The sequence below is a fragment of the Gigantopelta aegis genome, chromosome 3 (genome assembly GCF_016097555.1).
Source record: "Gigantopelta aegis isolate Gae_Host chromosome 3, Gae_host_genome, whole genome shotgun sequence".
Lineage (NCBI taxonomy): Eukaryota > Metazoa > Mollusca > Gastropoda > Neomphalida > Peltospiridae > Gigantopelta > Gigantopelta aegis.
The window spans coordinates 8,413,501-8,431,626 of record NC_054701.1 but is presented as its reverse complement, the minus strand read 5'-3'; the positions used below and the strand labels follow the sequence as shown (position 1 = coordinate 8,431,626).

The 18,126-nt window shown below is 36.3% G+C and overlaps 1 protein-coding gene across 2 annotated transcripts in view; it reads left to right on the top strand.

The window, feature by feature from the left end:
• LOC121367471 (putative glycerol-3-phosphate transporter 5) overlaps positions 1-18,126 on the top strand; it is a 50,818-nt gene that overhangs the window by 15,355 nt on the left and 17,337 nt on the right. For both annotated transcript variants that reach the window (XM_041491656.1, XM_041491658.1), the window contains exons 2-8: positions 2,927-3,026; positions 4,768-4,860; positions 6,092-6,172; positions 9,325-9,393; positions 10,030-10,155; positions 12,202-12,261; positions 15,878-15,950. In XM_041491656.1, coding sequence (XP_041347590.1) covers positions 2,927-3,026; positions 4,768-4,860; positions 6,092-6,172; positions 9,325-9,393; positions 10,030-10,155; positions 12,202-12,261; positions 15,878-15,950 — 602 coding nt within the window. The remainder of the gene's footprint in view (positions 1-2,926; positions 3,027-4,767; positions 4,861-6,091; positions 6,173-9,324; positions 9,394-10,029; positions 10,156-12,201; positions 12,262-15,877; positions 15,951-18,126) is intronic.

Genomic DNA, 18,126 nt, shown 5'->3' with positions numbered 1-18,126 from the left:
TAGATTAAAATAACTTGAAAAGTATTTGTGAATATTGATAACCCTACAGCAGCTGTTATTTACGGTACTGAACTAAAACAACCTTCTTGTACTTAGAAAACACAGTTAAACATTAGTGAGATCTAAAGCCCTGCTGAGGTTTCCTTTTATGTCATTATAATGGGGGGACCAGGCAGATAGCTTTCTGAAAAAAAGAAGTGCACAATTTTTTTTTTAAGAATTTCGCCCCACTAATTCAAGAAGTATATCAATGGATTGTTTGTGTAATGGCTGATTTAAAAAAAAAAATTGATGTGATATACAGACATCAAAATAAACATAGTGTCTGGTAACCCACATATATACAAGTTATCATAAATTCAGGGCCTAATTACTAATGTTGATGCTACACCAAATACGGTTTCACCAATGCACATCGTTGTACTTTGAACTGGAGGTTGATTATGAGTATTGACGCCCTTGCTACACCAGCCGCAAAAGTGCATCAAAGTGCTTTGGAACATGCTACACCAAATACGGTTCTCATGTAACAGGAGTGTTCTGCTGCTTTCATATGACATCATTTACCGGTGTTTTTGCTTCCATATGATGTCATCTAGTTTTTCTTTACCTTTAAAGTACAATAGTAACCTGCAAAATGGAGGATGTGAATGGCCTGTATCGCTTTCATATGATGTGACCTTATAAATAGAACTGAACTGGAATGGGTTCAAAGCACTTCGAAGCCTATTAAATTTTGGTTGTTTGGTGTAGCACCCATATGGTATAATGTCCAAAATAAGTAGGGGATATTCAGATATAACACAATATAACAGATGTATTAATATTTATTGCAATAATAATTAATGGTAAAGCACAAGCACTCATGTGACAAAGGATTGGCATTAAAGATTTTTAGCCAAAATAGTGAGGTAGGTCCAGAGGAGACACGGGCAACAGGGGTGGTGCTTGTCAATTTGACGTTTTCAGTATTTGCACTAGTAACGGGTAAAACCCTGCGGTTCACCAAGCACACATGAATCTGACATGGCATGCTCCTTATTAAACGTCCAATAACATTTTGGGGGAATAGCCCCATCCCTCTTGGAGAGTGGTGCCTAATTCAGCCAAGTTGGTTGGCTGATGTTGACGTTCTCAGAGACATCGTCCAATGATGTCCCATATGTGCTTAATGGGTTCCACATGTACTCAATGGATGAAAGATCTGGGCTTAGAGCTGGTCATGGTAGTGCGGTGATGTTCTGTTGCTGCAGATACGAAGTGACCAGTAGACTCCAGTGAGCACAGGCATTGCCATCCTGAAAAACATAATGGGGTCCAGCCTGGCATGCGAAGGGCACAACGATTGGTGCAAGGATGTTGTCACAGTAGTACTGCCCAGTGACCCTCCCATGAACAAATGCAGCTGGGTTTTGGCAGTCATGGTGATACCACACACACCATAATGGACCCTCCTCCAAATCGGTCATGAGGATGAACGTTGACGTTGGCTTATAGTTCATTGGGACGTCGCCAGACATGCTGTCGTCGATCATGGAAGTCTAGTGTGAATCTGAACTCAACTGAAAACATTACTCGAGCCCAACAGTTGTTAACCCAATGTCTACAATGTGTACACCATTGACGTCTGGCAACAATGTGTCTCACAGTCAAATGTAGGGTAACATGCATGGATATTACTTCTATGCAGACTGTTATGAATAGTCTGACCAGACACTGTAATGCCAGTTGTAACATGGAGTTCTCTTGGGATTTGATTGACCTTGATTCCTCAACGTGTAAGTCCTAATGAAGTGGTCCTGAGTTGTGGCCCTTGGCCGTCCTGAACGGGAACGGTCATCCACATTTCTGGTTTGTTGATATTGGTCCCACAATCGGCTAATGACTGATTGTGACACATTAAGTCTACAGGCCACAATTCACTGGGTGGTGCCAACTTGGAGCATGCCTACAACCCTGAGATATTCCTCAAGTTGGAGACGTTGCATTGCTAAAAAGTTACACAATGTTGTAAAGAGTGACAGCAAGGTTATGATTTAGTGTTCCAGTAACAAACAAGAAGGAATATTGCCACAGCGTACACACAGCATAATCCCAAACTAAGTGTTCAATTTTAAATCACACCCTTGGCACGTGCAACGTCATGTCATGTGATTCATGATTAAAACAATTGGTGTGTTTTTTCATGCTTTTTGAGTGGGAACATCAATGCACATTGTGCACTTATTTTGAGTTTTATATCTCATTTCATTCTATAATTATTGATATTTGAAATGGAATATCTCCTACTTATTTTTAACAGTATATTAGTAGTGTAAATTTTCTTCACGTATACATTCATACTTTGTTATTTATTCATTAAGCATTAAAAAACAAACATTTTGTGTTTCTGGAAACCAAACCCAAGCTAGAAAAAGAGCCGACCAATTTTTTTTTTTTTTTTCAATTATATGATCATTGGGATTCTTTGGGGGGTATTAATATATAGGTGAAAAACTTACCCTTGGAATAAAGGCAGACATGAAAACTGGTGTCTGGTCCATTTGCCTACACACATATGTAAGCAATCGGTTGTTTTTTCCTCTTCCAACCTACTCTCGATGGCTAGTATATCAAATGCAGTGACCTGTGTGGGAAGATTTATCAGTTTTTCAAGTTATGGAAAAACGCTGCATATATGTTGAACATCAAATAATTGTTATGTAAACTATTCAGGGCCCAGAGGTGTTGTAAAAGAAATTATAAATTTTAAAAACAAATTGGCAAATTTTATTTTGTTAGAAAATAGCCATGTGTTTGCAATTTTTGAAGTTTAAGAAATAATTTTGTGAAATTTTCCTCTCACCTAGAGCTAGACCTGATATTACTTTTAACTTCAATGATGGAAAATATTTTTGTTTACTAAACTATTGTTTTGTTGTTTCAGTATGATGGCAGTTAGTCTGAGGTGCAGGCAGATATATATATTTATCCTGGGATGGATTGCATATGCCTCGACATATATTCTTCGAAAACCCTTAGGAGTGGTAAGTTTTGTTTTTGTACATGTATGTCACATACATATTTTAGAAAGGCCTATGTCAATAACAGTCTCCATTTAGTAATCCACATACAGGAGTCAGGCTCCACAAAGTCGTTTGTTTGTTGTGTAGACATTGTGTACTTATATTGATGATTATATTTATTCAATTACGGTTCAAGCACACTGTCCAGGACAGAGGGTTAGTGAGAGAGGGTTAGTGAGAGAGGGTTAGTGACAGAGGGTTGGTGAGAGAGGGTTGGTGAGAGAGGGTTGGTGAGAGAGGGTTAGTGAGAGAGGGTTAGTGAGAGAGAGGTTAGTGACAGAGGGTTGGTGAGAGAGAGGTTAGTGAGAGAGGGTTAGTGAGAGAGAGGTTAGTGAGAGAGAGGTTAGTGAGAGAGGGTTAGTGAGAGAGGTTAGTGAGAGAGGGTTAGTGAGAGAGGGTTAGTGACAGGGTTAGTGAGAGAGAGGTTAGTGAGAGAGAGGTTAGTGACAGAGAGGTTAGTGACAGAGGGTTAGTGAGAGAGGGTTAGTGAGAGAGGGTTAGGGAGAGAGGGTTAGAGAGAGAGGGTTAGTGAGAGAGGGTTAGTGAGAGAGGTTAGTGAGAGAGGTTGGTGTAGTGGTCTTAAACCTATCCCATTGAGTTGTTAACTCGCTCTGGGTGAGAGCCGGTACCGGGATGTGAACCCAGTACCTACCAGCCTTATGTTTGATGGCGTAACCACTAAATCACAGATGCCGGTCGGCTCCATATTAACATCTATTTGTACTGCAGGACAAGTGTCTCACCAGTTTTGCTTGGCCCTTCTGAAATATGTGTTACCCACCCAAATGTTTTTGTTATAAGAGTCAAACAATATTTAAGTTAACTTGACAGTCCACTTGGACAAGTTGTCAATGCAGTTTGACTTGTCCTACTCCCAAAATCACTTCTCGTGAGTGAGTGCAGTCAAGTCTTAACATGGAGTCCAGTATTCATTGGTTTCTTGAATTGTCTCCCCTTTGATAACTGAAATCGTTTTCTTTCTTTCTTTTTTGCTTTTTTTTTTTTGTGCTGTTTCTAAACCCCTTTATTTTATGGAACCTGCCTGAAGTACGGTGAACTACAGCTAAACAGCTGGAACTTAATAACAGCTAAACAGCTGGAACTTAATAACAGGGATGTGACTTTTCATATTTTTATCTTATTTCAGCTCTCTTTTGTGTGTGTGTGTGTGTGTAAAATGATTTTCACAAAGTAGACTGGGTTTGATCTGAAATGTTGAAAAAGACATTTATTGTAGTGTGGAGGTTTCATATTTTAAAGATCAGTTCAGATTTTATTTTTAAATCGGAATCACATCCCTGTTATAAAGATGTTCATGTATTTAAAAGTGAATATATAATGAATTTATACATCCATATATTCAATTAATATTATTTATTATGGTTCAAGCATTTTTGTACTTTAGATGTAATACATTTAGTTACAGCTTATTCTGCATGCAGGGTTTCTGCCAGAGGGTTAAACGGGTATGGTGCCATACCCAAATATTTTTGCAGATTTGTTTTTTTAAAGTTAACCTTTTGACAAAATTAATTACTCTATCATTACTGTATGATTTTCTTAACCCTAACCCTAAACATAACTCATTTTCTTTCTGATGGAAGGCGGTGCCGCCGCCCCCCCCCCCCCCCACCCCTCCTTACCTCTGGTATGTATACCACAGTGTTGATACTCACTTTATTCCATATTATTTCATTTACAGATCAAAGCTGAACTTGAGATAGCTCTGCCAGTTTCAAGGACTGAGTTGGGATGGCTGGACTCAGCTCTTTTGTTTCCATATGCTTTTGTACAGGTCAGTGGAACTGTGATTTTGTTAACCTCTGCAATTACCCACGGCAATCAGCAATACCATGGAGATTGACGTGGAGTTTTTAATTCTCCACGGCACGTTTTACATTGGACCATATCCAGAGGGTTTTTTCTATGACATTTTTTTTTTTTTTGTCATGGACATTTTCTTAATTGCAGGGGTTGTTTCTGTCACTTACCTCAAGTAACTCATTGAGCCTATTTATGTCTTACACACATGTAACTACATATATTTAAAATGCTTTAAACAAATGCATCTAAGAAAAGCAAACTTTTAAAATTCGGCTCCATATGTTTAAAATAATGGACAACTGGGTATCCTTAGTTTATATTTTGGAAGTTAAATTTTAAATTAAAATTTTTGTGTGTGAAATGATGCCAGAGTTGTTTTTAAGTGATGGTCATGGGTGAAGGAAGGAAATGTTTTATTTAATAATGCACTCGACACATTTTATTTACGGTTATATGGCATCGGGTTATGGGTGATTGTCATCAGTTTCACAAATCAGCCCAGAGTTAGATGAGATTCTACTGATCAATTTGTTAGTGTTTTATTTTTGTTTTTAAAATTATAGTATTTCTATAAGCTACATACTAATAGAGGTGGTCATGTGGGATAGAAAAAGTACACCTGAGGTGGTGGAAATTTTGACTCGGGATGAGGTGTACCTTTTCTATCCCACATGACTGCATATGATGGCTGAAAAACTAACTTCTTTATTTGGCCATTTTCTCATAAATAAACTGCACTATCATATTTGTGACATCTGTTTCATGTGTTAAATACAATTTAACACTAAAAATTAAAAAGATAGCTTTTAAATGAAGGTTTTAATAACAAAATACTGATCTAAAACTAACCAACTCACATTATATGACATCATATATTACCAACAACGTATTACTCCCCATTTTAAACGCAACGACGTCATAGCCTATACAAGACAGATTTATTCCGTATGGACTGACGTCATGGAATGGGTCTGTCTTGCATAGCTAGGGATGGGAGAAATGTATATACATAATGTACCATGAATATTAGAATTTATTGTTTTTAATTTTAGCAAATGCAAACAAAATGTAGTTTGTTATGAAGAATACAAGAAACATTTATTGAATAAAGGTAAATAGGTGTGTAATAAATACACATTGTCATACATATACATGCAGGTAGTCAGCTAAATATTTCTATTTATTACTATTTATTTTTTCAGATGTTTTTTGGCCACGTTGGTGACAGATTTGGGGCAAGAGTAACATTTGGCATTTGCCTCATTCTATCAGCATTGTCAATGGTATGTTTACCTCACTTATCTTCCGGGTATAATATAGGGATACAATCTGCATGGTTATGCATATTAATGCCATTGACAAAAATGATAGTATAATTCAGGATGATCATGCAAATGTGAGAAGAAATTGTTGATGCAACATCAGCCATTAATGTTTTAGACTTCCGCTACCAGTCTGTCTGGAGTGGACAGTAAGTATTCTCTCCATCTGTCACACACATGTTTTTCTTGATGTTTTTGTTTGTGTATTGTTTTATCATATAGAGTTACAATAAAGTTTGACTTTCGTGGGAATTTATCCACTTGTGACAGAGATATATGGCCGTTGAATTTGAGACCTATAACTTTTGTTGAGCCTATTACGGGACATGTATTGCTTTTGCAGCACTCTTACAATTCTTGTTTTATTTCGCTGCACATGGATCTTTTACATACAAGTTCTCATAAACAGGACATGACATACCACATTGGTGTGCCTGGGTGCGATGGAGCTCTCAATGGGTGATGGATGATTGTCATTTGTGGACGTTGTTTTCTTATCTTAACCAGTGCTTTACTACTGGTACTTCAAAGACCATGGGGGAATGCATATAGAATAGTCCTTGCTGCGTATTAGACATCTCTCTCTATCTCTTTCTCCTTCCTTCCATCCCTCTCTTATCTACTCCCTTTCTCTCTCTCTCTCTCTCTCTCTCTCTCTCTCTCTCTCTCTCTCTCTCTCTCTCTCTCTCTCTCCTCTCTCTCTCTCCTCTCTCTCTCTCTCTCTCTCTCTCTCTGTCTTTTTCTCTCTCTCTCTCTCCCCCTCCCTCTCTCTGTCTCTCTTTGTCTCTCTCTCTCTCTCTCTCTCTCTCTCTCTCTCTCTCTCTCTCTCTCTCTCTCTCTCTCTCTCTCTCTTTCTCTGTCTCTTTCTCTTTCTCTTTTATATTTTATATTGTTCAAGGAAACTCCTTATAGACTACTCTCGAGTGCCAAATAAACGTACACCTACGTTTATTAAATTTGTGAAAAAATGTTGGTGTCTACGCTTATTCAGCACCCTACGTTTAATTACATCTTTAAAAAATGTAACCCCCTACGCTAATTTGGCACCCAACGCTTATTACGATTCTTAATTTATCAAATGGTACCGATTTTCCGCGATCACGGAATCACGGAAGGAATTGCAGAATTTACAATTTTCCGAGTTGTCAAATAAAATGCCAACTTTTGTGGTCAAATAATACATTTATTTATTTATTTATTAATATACATACATTGTTTTTCTGCTTAATTGATCATTTGAACCATTAAGGCACAACAAAGTATGTTACTCTACGACAAAATGTAAACACACGTTTACGAACATTGTTCGCCGTTTTGTTTTTATCGCTCGACTCAATTCGGTTTTATTCGGTTGGGTAAATTCCAAGGATGCGTTCGATTGAGTGCTCGCCTGTAAATCGATGCAACAGTTCATACAAGCACTTTATTATATAAATTAATCAATTACACTTCATCTTTTCACCAAACACTGAAGACGGGAGTACCGAATTCTTAAAGGTAAATATGACTTTTTAATCTATGTATACTAGAGTAGATAAAGTACAGTTCCTTTAGGATAAGGGGAACTGTCCCAAACTTTATCTACATTCTTTCCTCTTTTTATATATATATTTGTTTTACATTACAAATTCCACTCATTTTAATTACAAATTCCACACAACCTTTTTATTTTCACTTGCAAATAGAGTATTAGAAATTAGCGAGAAAAATTAGGCAGAGTTACATCCCCTAACCGCGTTCAAGTTACGGCGCGTTCCTCTAACAGCTGGCATGGCCGATGACCAAAGTTGTTTGTGAATTTTCAGCTGAGATTTATGCATGCCAGCCTCTGGCATCATAAGTGTCCCCATCTATGCTTTAAAAATAAAGAATGTTACAGGTAAAAATTAATTTGATGAAATTACGTCTTGTTATAATTAACCATGTGTTAAATATAGGAGATGAATCTAGCGAACTGTCATCCACCCTGATTGTTTTGGTTTTCAAGCCTGGAACTTTTGGATTTTTTCTCAAACCTGCAATCTCGCCTCACATTAATTATCATAATTTCATTTAAACGTACAAACACACTTACAGTTTTAATTAATTGTGTGTGACAATAACAGTTTTAACAGTTGGATAATAGAAAGATATGTTTATAGTGAACACATTTTTTCATACTATGGAATTTACTACAAGTTATTTATTTCTGAGCCGCTTGTTTTCTAAATTAAATAACAATAGTATATTTTTGTTATTTCCAAAACACTTATTTTTATTTTTACATGAAACCAAATTCTGTTTTCATTACTAGTAAATTTTTACAACTTAGCTAAATTTCCAGACCCTATGCTAATTCCGCACTCTACTCTTATTGGGTTTTAAAAAAAAATTCCACACCCTATGCTAATTCCGCACCCTACTTTTAATTGATTTTTAGACAAATTTCCAGACCCTATGCTTATTGAGCCCCTATGTTTATTAGGCACTCGAGAGTACATGTATGTTAAAATAGACTAAACGAAAATTCAGTTCAGTGTAAGACCTGGTCTTTAGTCAATTCTCACTTTCCTGTAATTTTTATAACCATGACAATCACAATTTAAATTTTGAACTGCATGCAAGTAATGTTCATAGAAGGCAGTGAATGTTGTTTTTGATATGTTTAATTTAAAACCATAGTGTTTTGGTGTGTTAAAATTTATAGAAATACATGGCAGGGTATTTATCATCTATGGAAGTAGAAGGCTCTTTGAGAAAAACTGTCACAGACTTCACCATGAAAGAAAAGTGAAGGGAATGCATGAATAATTGCTCCCCTAACTTAGTTTATGGGAAGCCATTTAAGATATTACTATATTGATAAAATTCACACGCTAAGGAGAGCTAAAACTCCCTGAACTAGTCTCAGGGGAGTGATGAGGAACGAGAGAGATAGCTCCCTGTAAACGTTGAGGTCTGTAGTCATCAACACTATTTACTGAACCCCGTTAATGTAATGTGTATAATTGTAAGCATCAAAAGGTGGCAGTAGTAGCCAGAAAATTCACTACCTACTGCTTAATAACAAATAGCTGATATATATATATATATTTTTTTTTTTTTTTTTTTTTTTTTTCATTTCTTTCTTTCAGGTTTCGTTTGGGTACTGGGACGATCTGTACATGTTGATGATTTTGCTGTTTTTAACTGGAGCTGCTCAGGTGTGTTTTAAACAGATTTTGTTTAGTTTTTTTAACTTTAGATTCATATAATTTGATTTATAACAGGTCTGATGGTTTCAAACATGTACATTGACAGAATAATATACAATGCACAAGTAATTACATGGTAGCATAAAAATGAAGGTTTGATGTGTACTGTATATGTAACTTGTATATATACCTGTAGATGAATTCTGTAAAACTAATACTTGACAATGTTATACAATTGTTAGTCTTTGGCAGAAAGGTTTTGTGGTTTTATCACATTTCAAGGAATCCCTGCATGTTCAGAATTCTGTAACTCTTTATTTGTAGACCTTAAAGATCCCTTGCTGCTAATCGAAAAGAGTAGCCCATGAAGTGGCGACAGCGGGTTTCCTCCCTCAATATCTGTGTGGTCCTTAACCATATGTTCGACGCCATATATCCGTAAATAAAATGTGTTGAGTGCGTCATTAAATAAACCATTTCCTTCCTTCTTTATTTGTAGACCGTATAATGTCCAGGTAAGCCCGTATTTTTCCAATTGAAAACATATACAAGTCCTAATCTAGCTGGTGAAATATCGTTGTTTTTTTATCACTATCCTTTCTTTTGATTGTCTGTTTATTACTATTGTTTTTATTATTGTTGTAGGCACATTGCTGGCCTAACTGTACCAAAGCTTTGTTGTCATGGTTTCCCGACAAAGTGAGAAACAGCGTTTTTGGAATGTTTGGAACATGTGCGTTTTCTGGTGGAATACTTGGGACAATAATCGCGGTATGTAGATGTTGTTTACTTTCGGTAGAATTATTACATTTTTAACAGTTTTTGATCAAGGAAGTCATTATATAATGCAGGGTTAGAATTGTAATTTTTGAGAGGCATGACAAGTGTTGCCTTCGGTTTGACAACACAAGTTAGGGCACCAAGGCAAGTTGGAGGGGCACCAAGGCAAGTTGGAGGGACACCAAGGCAATATACTTTCTATCAAGTTTTCTCAGACAAAAACTGTTTGACCTTGGTGCTTTCGGCTCTACCTGTGCTATTTATTGGATATGGATACCTTTTGTCATATTGCCAAAGATAATGTTGCTAGCTCTTACATGTATACAACATGCAATGTATGGGAAGGGCATGGTTTCAAACCCGGCGGGACACCACAGTATTTTTCTTGCCATCAACGATGTCTGGTTTTCGAGGCATAAAGGCAAGTAAGGAGGACAATCATGGCACTTGCCATTGTTGCCTTGGTAAAATTCAGGCGCAGGATGCATCCTAATGATAAAGCTCACGCCTGATGTCTGTCAAAACATTGATCCTTGTTAGTTGGCCCATTGGGCTATTTCTTATTATTACCAGTTCACCACAATTTGTATATCAAAGGCTGTGGTATGTGCTATCCTGTCTGGAATTTTTCCATTAGTAGCAAGGGATCTTTTATATGAAGGATCCCTTGCTACTAATGGCAAAATGTAGCAGGTTTCCTCTCTAAGACTATTTGTTACAATTACCAAATGTTTGAAATCCAGTAGCTGATGATTAAACAAAATACACTTTAACTTTGGTAAAATGTGAACCCAGATAATGACTTGAAACATGGGGCAGGATGTAGCTCAGTGAATGAGGGTTTATCTGTGGTATCGCTAATCAAAACAAGGGTGGAAAATGAAATAACATGTAACAAAGACAGAAGTGCTTTATTTAATAGTGCACTCGACACATGTTTACTATGTATGGTTATAAGATTTAGATCCATACAAATAATTAGATAGAAAACCTCCTGCTGCTACTCCATGGGCTATTCCTTTCAAGTAGCAGCAGGGGATCTTTTTATATGCACTATCCGGTAGACAAGATAGTACATACCATGGCCTTTGTTACACCAGTCGTGGAGCACTGGCTGAAACGAGAAATAGACCAATGGGCCCACTGACAGGGATCAGTCCTAGAACGACTGTACAGGTGAGCTCTGTACGACTGGGCTACATCCCATCCTTCACTGTTAGATCCAAATAGCCATGCTTTGAAATGTAGAGAGGTGTTGTTAAATATTCCTTTCTTTTGTTTCTTTTATTCATGTTATTAGTCCCCTGGAGGGGACTATAGGTTTCCTTTTTGTTGTTCTCTGCATCCATCTGTCCCACATATAGTTTTCTGGATCTTTTTTTGACAATGCTTTGAGATACTGAGTTGACATTTTGATATAGCTTTATCATGTACTGTTATAGATCAGATTTGACTCTTATGGCAATTTATCCATTTTTGGATTTTATGGCCCTTGAATGTAGGAGATATAAAAATATGTTTTCCTAAAAAATTTATTGCATTGCCTCAAAATATTGAGCTGCTATTTCATATATGCTTTATCATGTTCTGTAACAGATAAATTTTGACTTTCATGGCAATCTACCCCTTTTTCACAGAGTTATGGCCCTTGAAGTTAGAAGTTATAAAACAAAACATTCAAAACTTTTTTCTTCTTTTTTGCAATGCCTTACGATATTGAGATGGAAGTTAGTATATTACTTTATCATATATTGTTATAGATCAAGTTTAACTTTCATGGCGATTTACATATTTTTCACTCATATTTGGCCCTGAACTTAGGAAATATGAAAATCATTTGAAACCAGTAGGTGACATGTATGTAGACTTCTGTAGTAATACATACATGTCACCTACAGGTCCCAAACGATTTTTAGCAGTACTCTCCAAATGCTTGTTCACAGTTGTCATATGTTCCACTTGGTGCAAGTGCTAAAACTATGTGATAGAAATGTGTGAATTGTAGAGTAACCCTGGAATGTTTCTCCTTTGTTTCAGGTTTACCTGCAAACACATTACGGCTGGAGACATGTCTATTTATTTCCTTCTCTATTTGTGGTAATATGTTTGTTTCTACTTGGATATTATCATACTGTTATGATATTATCATACAGTTTATATTATCATACAGTTATGTTATAATTAATTGTTTATTATTTTAATTACTTTGACATCATACAGTTATGTTATAATTAATGTTTTATTATTTTAATTACTTTGACATCATACAGTTGCAGGGGCGGGATGTAGCCTAGTGGTAAAGTGCCAGCTCTATGCACGGTCGGTCTGACGATCAATTCCCGTCGGTGGGCCCATTGGGCTATTTCTCATTCCAGCCAATGCACCACGACTGGCATATCAAAGGCCGTGGTATGTACTACCTATCGGTGGGATGGTGCATATAAAAGATCCCTTGCTGCTAATCAAAAAGAGTAGCCCATTAAGTGGCAACAGCAGGTTTCCTCTCAATATCTGTGTGGTCCTTAACCATATGTCTGATGCCATATAACCATAAATAAAATGTGTTGAGTGCATCGTTAAATAAAACATTTCCTTTCTTTCTTCATACAGTTGTAATATATTATTTAATATATACTCTTCAAAAAAGGTAGGGGAACCTGAAATATTAATGTTAATATCAACTATTAGACCGAACATACGTTTTGACCACAGACATCCTAGTAAAGAACATTCGGGTCTGTTTATGAACACACCGAAACACATTCCATAGTTTGTACATGCATCACGCAGTACATGTGCGTGGGGTGTCATTCTCGATTTTGACAATTTCCAGGAAGGTCGATTAATCACTGTGGAACATTATGTCTGTCAATCTTTTTCATTCTGTTGATTATGCAATTGTTACTGTTTTGTTTTTAGTCATTTTTATTGTTGAATTTGCGATTTTCTGATAAAAAACCCGTCAACTTTCAAATTTCACTTCTGACCCCAATCCTCCTTCAAGATCTGTGGTGGTCATAAAACCTACTGTATTACTGAACTACTGTTTGTAATGTCTGCCCAATTAATTCACTATTATCATATAACCATTCACCATAGCTAATATACATGTACTTTACAATTTTGGCAATTGTAAATTCTTATTAGAGTTCTCCTACTTTTTTTGAAGAGTATATATAAATAAATAAATGTTTTAATCTGTACCAATCTGCATGTAGCATCATGGTACCTTTTTCAGATTGTGTCATTATTTTTCTTTTATATTTTTTATTTAGTTTATATCTAAATGTGTATAATCATTTTTCATTTGGATAATGTATTAACATTTAGTAATCATATGCTAGTTTTATGGTTAGTATAAATAACTATATTCCTAGATCTGTTAATAAATTCCAGGCATGGCAGATGCAAGTAGACACTGGGGTAGAGATCGAGGGTGCAAAGCAAATTTTTGTAAGGGGGGGGGGATGTATGCTCACCTGGAAAAATTCAAAACTATAGTCTGTCCCATGATTCTATAAATATGTTTTTTGGTAAATAATTTCAGTTTGGTTTGATGTAAGAAGAACAGTAAAAGAGTTTTGGAAATAACAATTATTATTTTTAAAATTGTGTACAATTTACAAATAAATTGGCTCAAAAATAAATAACTTGTAGTAAATTCAATAGCATGAGAAAAGGCGTTCCCAGAGGGACGGACTATAGATGTCCTGAAATGCAATTTCCTGCATTCTACAAGTAAAATTCATCTCTGCCTTAGACTTACTACCAATATTTTTCATTCAGAATTATTTGGGGGACTAGAGCCTCCCCCCTGCTCTGCCATGCCTGAATTCATCTTGTTTTATTAGTAATGACCTTCCATTGATAAATGGACACATATTCATACACGTTTGTACTACTCTGTCTTTGTTATGAATTTCACATACCTGTAGGTATATATACACCTGGCTTGAGCAGGACAAACTCCACGTATTAACAGTTTGGTGAACGTTATTTTAAAAGTCTGTAGCCATTCTCAGTATGTCTTAGTTCAACAAATTAAAATGGAACAGATGAATGAAATAAGTTAATTCTCAGATGTATTTTTGTAAAGCTGTTATAAAATGTATTACATCTTGGAGGCATTCCTACAGTGTTTACGTTTCCTACAGTGTTTACGTTTCCTACAGTGTTTATGTTTCCTACAGTGTTTACATCATGAGTTTTGAGGCTGGTGATGGTTTTGTTCGCATGCCGGCATCCGATCCCATATAAGAGTTATACAACCACTACTACAATCTCTCAGCTAACCACTAACCCATGTTACTTGAAATTCACATTTCGTAAATGATACAATTTTTTAATCACATGATTTTCGTCAAACACATTCAGATGCATTATTAATGTTCAAACAAAAATTTCAAGAGCAATTTTTTATTGGAATTTTTATAGTATTCTGAAAATGGAAACATGTACCCAGTTTGTTATTGTAAGGAGATGCAAAGTGACATTGGAATATTACAATGCTTACCACCTTAAAATAAAAACTAGTCTACTAACCTTGACCCCTGTCAAAATTCTATAACAAACAGACAACTTTGTTTACCGGTAGATATGTTTTTATTTTTCATAATTCTGGAGAAAATATTAATTTTAAGTTTTAAAGGATGAAAAAAATAAAAAGTACCTTTCGTGAAATATATCATTTGAAAACATTACCATTGGATATGTTATATTTATTGTGTACAAAGCCAAACCAAGGGTGCAAAAAGTGACTGTCGTTGACCTTAGGACAGTGCACGTTAATAATTGGGGTGGGACTTAGCCCTGTAGTAAAGCACTCCCGGTCTGGGATCAATCCCTATTGGGCTATTTCTTGTTCCAGCCAGTTCACCATATATGGTATATCAAAGACCATGGTATGTGCAATCCTGTCTGTGGGATGGTGCATATAAAAGATCCCTTGCTACTAATGAAAAAATGTAGCAGGTTTACTCTCTAAGACTATATATCAAACTTACCAAATGTTTGACATCCAATAGTTGATGATTAATAAATCAATGTGTTCTAGTGGTGTCATTAAACAAGACAAACTTTGAACCTTAATTGGATATAAGCATATAAATTAATAAAAATTAAATATATTCACCAACATTTGCATATTCATATTTGGCAGCAGCTTTAACCGTATTCCCTAGGACCTGCATGCTAATTTATAATCTAGAATATCAGTAAATACCACTGTAAATCAGTTACATGTATATGCAAACGTCATTTCTTACACACCCATTGGTGAGAACATCATGTTATTTTTGATAACACATACTTTTGTACACATGTACTGGCTGCTCCTAGGTGGTGACCATGTCACCAATGCCATACATCCAATGAAAAAGCAGCACAATCAAAATCAATTACACTGTGATGTATAGTTAACCTGACAATCATTTCTCTGTGACACATAAGTTAGCTACAGGTGCAAAGGCTGTAAATAATGTTTACCTGGTTTTTGAGGATATGTATGAAATAAAATAATACATTCGTTTCCGTTAGATACCATTTTTTTTACAACTCTTTGTTTAAAAACGTATCAAACTTGCTTTTACTTGTTAGATACATTTTAAAACAACTTGTAAGATAAATGGTATCTAATGACCACTCATGTATTATTCTCTTTGTATATTAGGCTGTGTTCATTCAAATACCCCAACTTGATCATCTACATTTTCAGGCTGCCATTGGTGTTGTGGTTTTATTTACATTTTCCCAGCCTTCTGAAGTAGGCATCCAGGTACCCGGCAAAGGTAATTGATATAAAGCAGATTTTAATACATGTACCACATGCTTAACAGATTGTGCGTTGCTTATACAGTCAGACGTCATTATTTTTATTTTGATGAGAGAATCAATAAGTTTAGGGCTGCCTTCACCATGAGCAAGTGGTGCAAAGCGAGCGATCACATGAAATTTCAAAGAAAATTAATTAATTTTTACTGCAAGGCGATCAATTTGCTGCAATCCTAAAACTTTTAAGGCGAGAGTGAAGGGAATCAGGAGTAGTTGCTCACCTTTCCTGGCCAACACTGTACGGTATCAGTGCTTTGAGATACATCATTTTTAATCGTAATAGACATCGGTGAAAGTTGTGCCATAAGACACTTTAATGACATGGAGATTTGCTGGGCTCTCCAGCTATATTACAGAGGTCGGGGTAATGATGTTTGACTGTAGTACTTACCGCAGTACTTAGGGTTCACACAAACTGACAGCTATATTACAGAGGTCGGGGTAATGATGTTTGACTGTAGTACTTACCGCAGTACTTAGCGTTCACACAAACTGACAGCTATATTACAGAGGTCGGGGTAATGATGTTTGACTAGTACTTACCGCAGTACTTAGCGTTCACAGAAACTGACAGCTATATTACAGAGGTCAGGGTAATGATGTTTGACTGTAGTACTTACCGCAGTACTCAGCGTTCACACAAACTGACAGCTATATTACAGAGGTTGGGGTAATGATGTTTGACTGTAGTACTTACCGCAGTACTCAGCGTTCACACAAACTGACAGCTATATTACAGAGGTCGGGGTAATGATGTTTGACTGTAGTACTTACCGCAGTACTTAGCGTTCACACAAACTGACAGCTATATTACAGAGGTCGGGGTAATGATGTTTGACTGTAGTACTTACCGCAGTACTTAGCGTTCACACAAACTGACAGCTATATTACAGAGGTCGGGGTAATGATGTTTGACTGTAGTACTTACCGCAGTACTTAGCGTTCACACAAACTGACAGCTATATTACAGAGGTCGGGTAATGATGTTTGACTGTAGTACTTACCGCAGTACTTAGCGTTCACACAAACTGACAGCTATATTACAGAGGTCGGGGTAATGATGTTTGACTGTAGTACTTACCGCAGTACTTAGCGTTCACACAAACTGACAGCAACATGCAGCTTGTTGGAGGTGCAGTGGTTTCTAGGATCAATCCCACTTGATGGACCCACTTGTTAATTTCCCATTCTAACCAGGCAGGAATGATTGCTTAATGTCACTTTAGCACATTTAAATCTATGGCTGCTTTTATTGTCTTAGCATGTTTATTGCAATACTTAGTCTACACACATGTACTTAAAGAAGAAACCTGTTGCTGTTACAATCTTTTATGTTACACTTTTGCTGAGAAAGGACATCACATACCACAGACATTGATAGATTAATATACATGTACTGGATTTATAGCACTGGTTGGTTGTCAAAGGGTAAATATAGAATTCTATGACCATTTTCACCAGATATAATTTTTTGAAAACAAGTGAACTTCCTATGTATCTGACCAAACGAAAATGAAGTCAGATATTGGGTACTATAGGAAGTTCTTAAGTTTCATAAAAATATTATCTAACAAAAACGAGTGTGGTATTTTGTTTATTACTCACCACCAAATAATGTAAAATTAGACAATTATATTTCCAACAATACTCAACGAGACATGCTAATGCACATACATGTAGCTAAAACTTGTATAAGACCAGTGAAGATGACGTCACTTAAAGAAATGACGTAATTTTGCAGCTAAAGTTTGTACAATATTTGTACAACACACCCATATGTTCACCAGGTTGGTAATAATTGATATTTTGTCCCATATGGTAGCTGTATCACCCACCACAGACTGCAACACAACTGACCATACTGCTATGTGTCATGGGTGTGTTAACTGCACCAAGTGATATAACTACGGTATCATGTTTCACAGATGTTGAACATTCCTTTCTTTTCTTAGCAATCCTTCATTGTTAGAGGGTGGGATTTAGCTCAGTCACTAGAGTGCTCGCTTGAGGTGCTTGTATCGCAGGATCAAACCACCTTGGTGGATCCTTTCAACTCATTAATTTCTTTTTTCTCATTCCAACCAAAGTACCACAAAGGCCGTGGTATGTGCTTTCCTGTCTGTGGAATGGTGC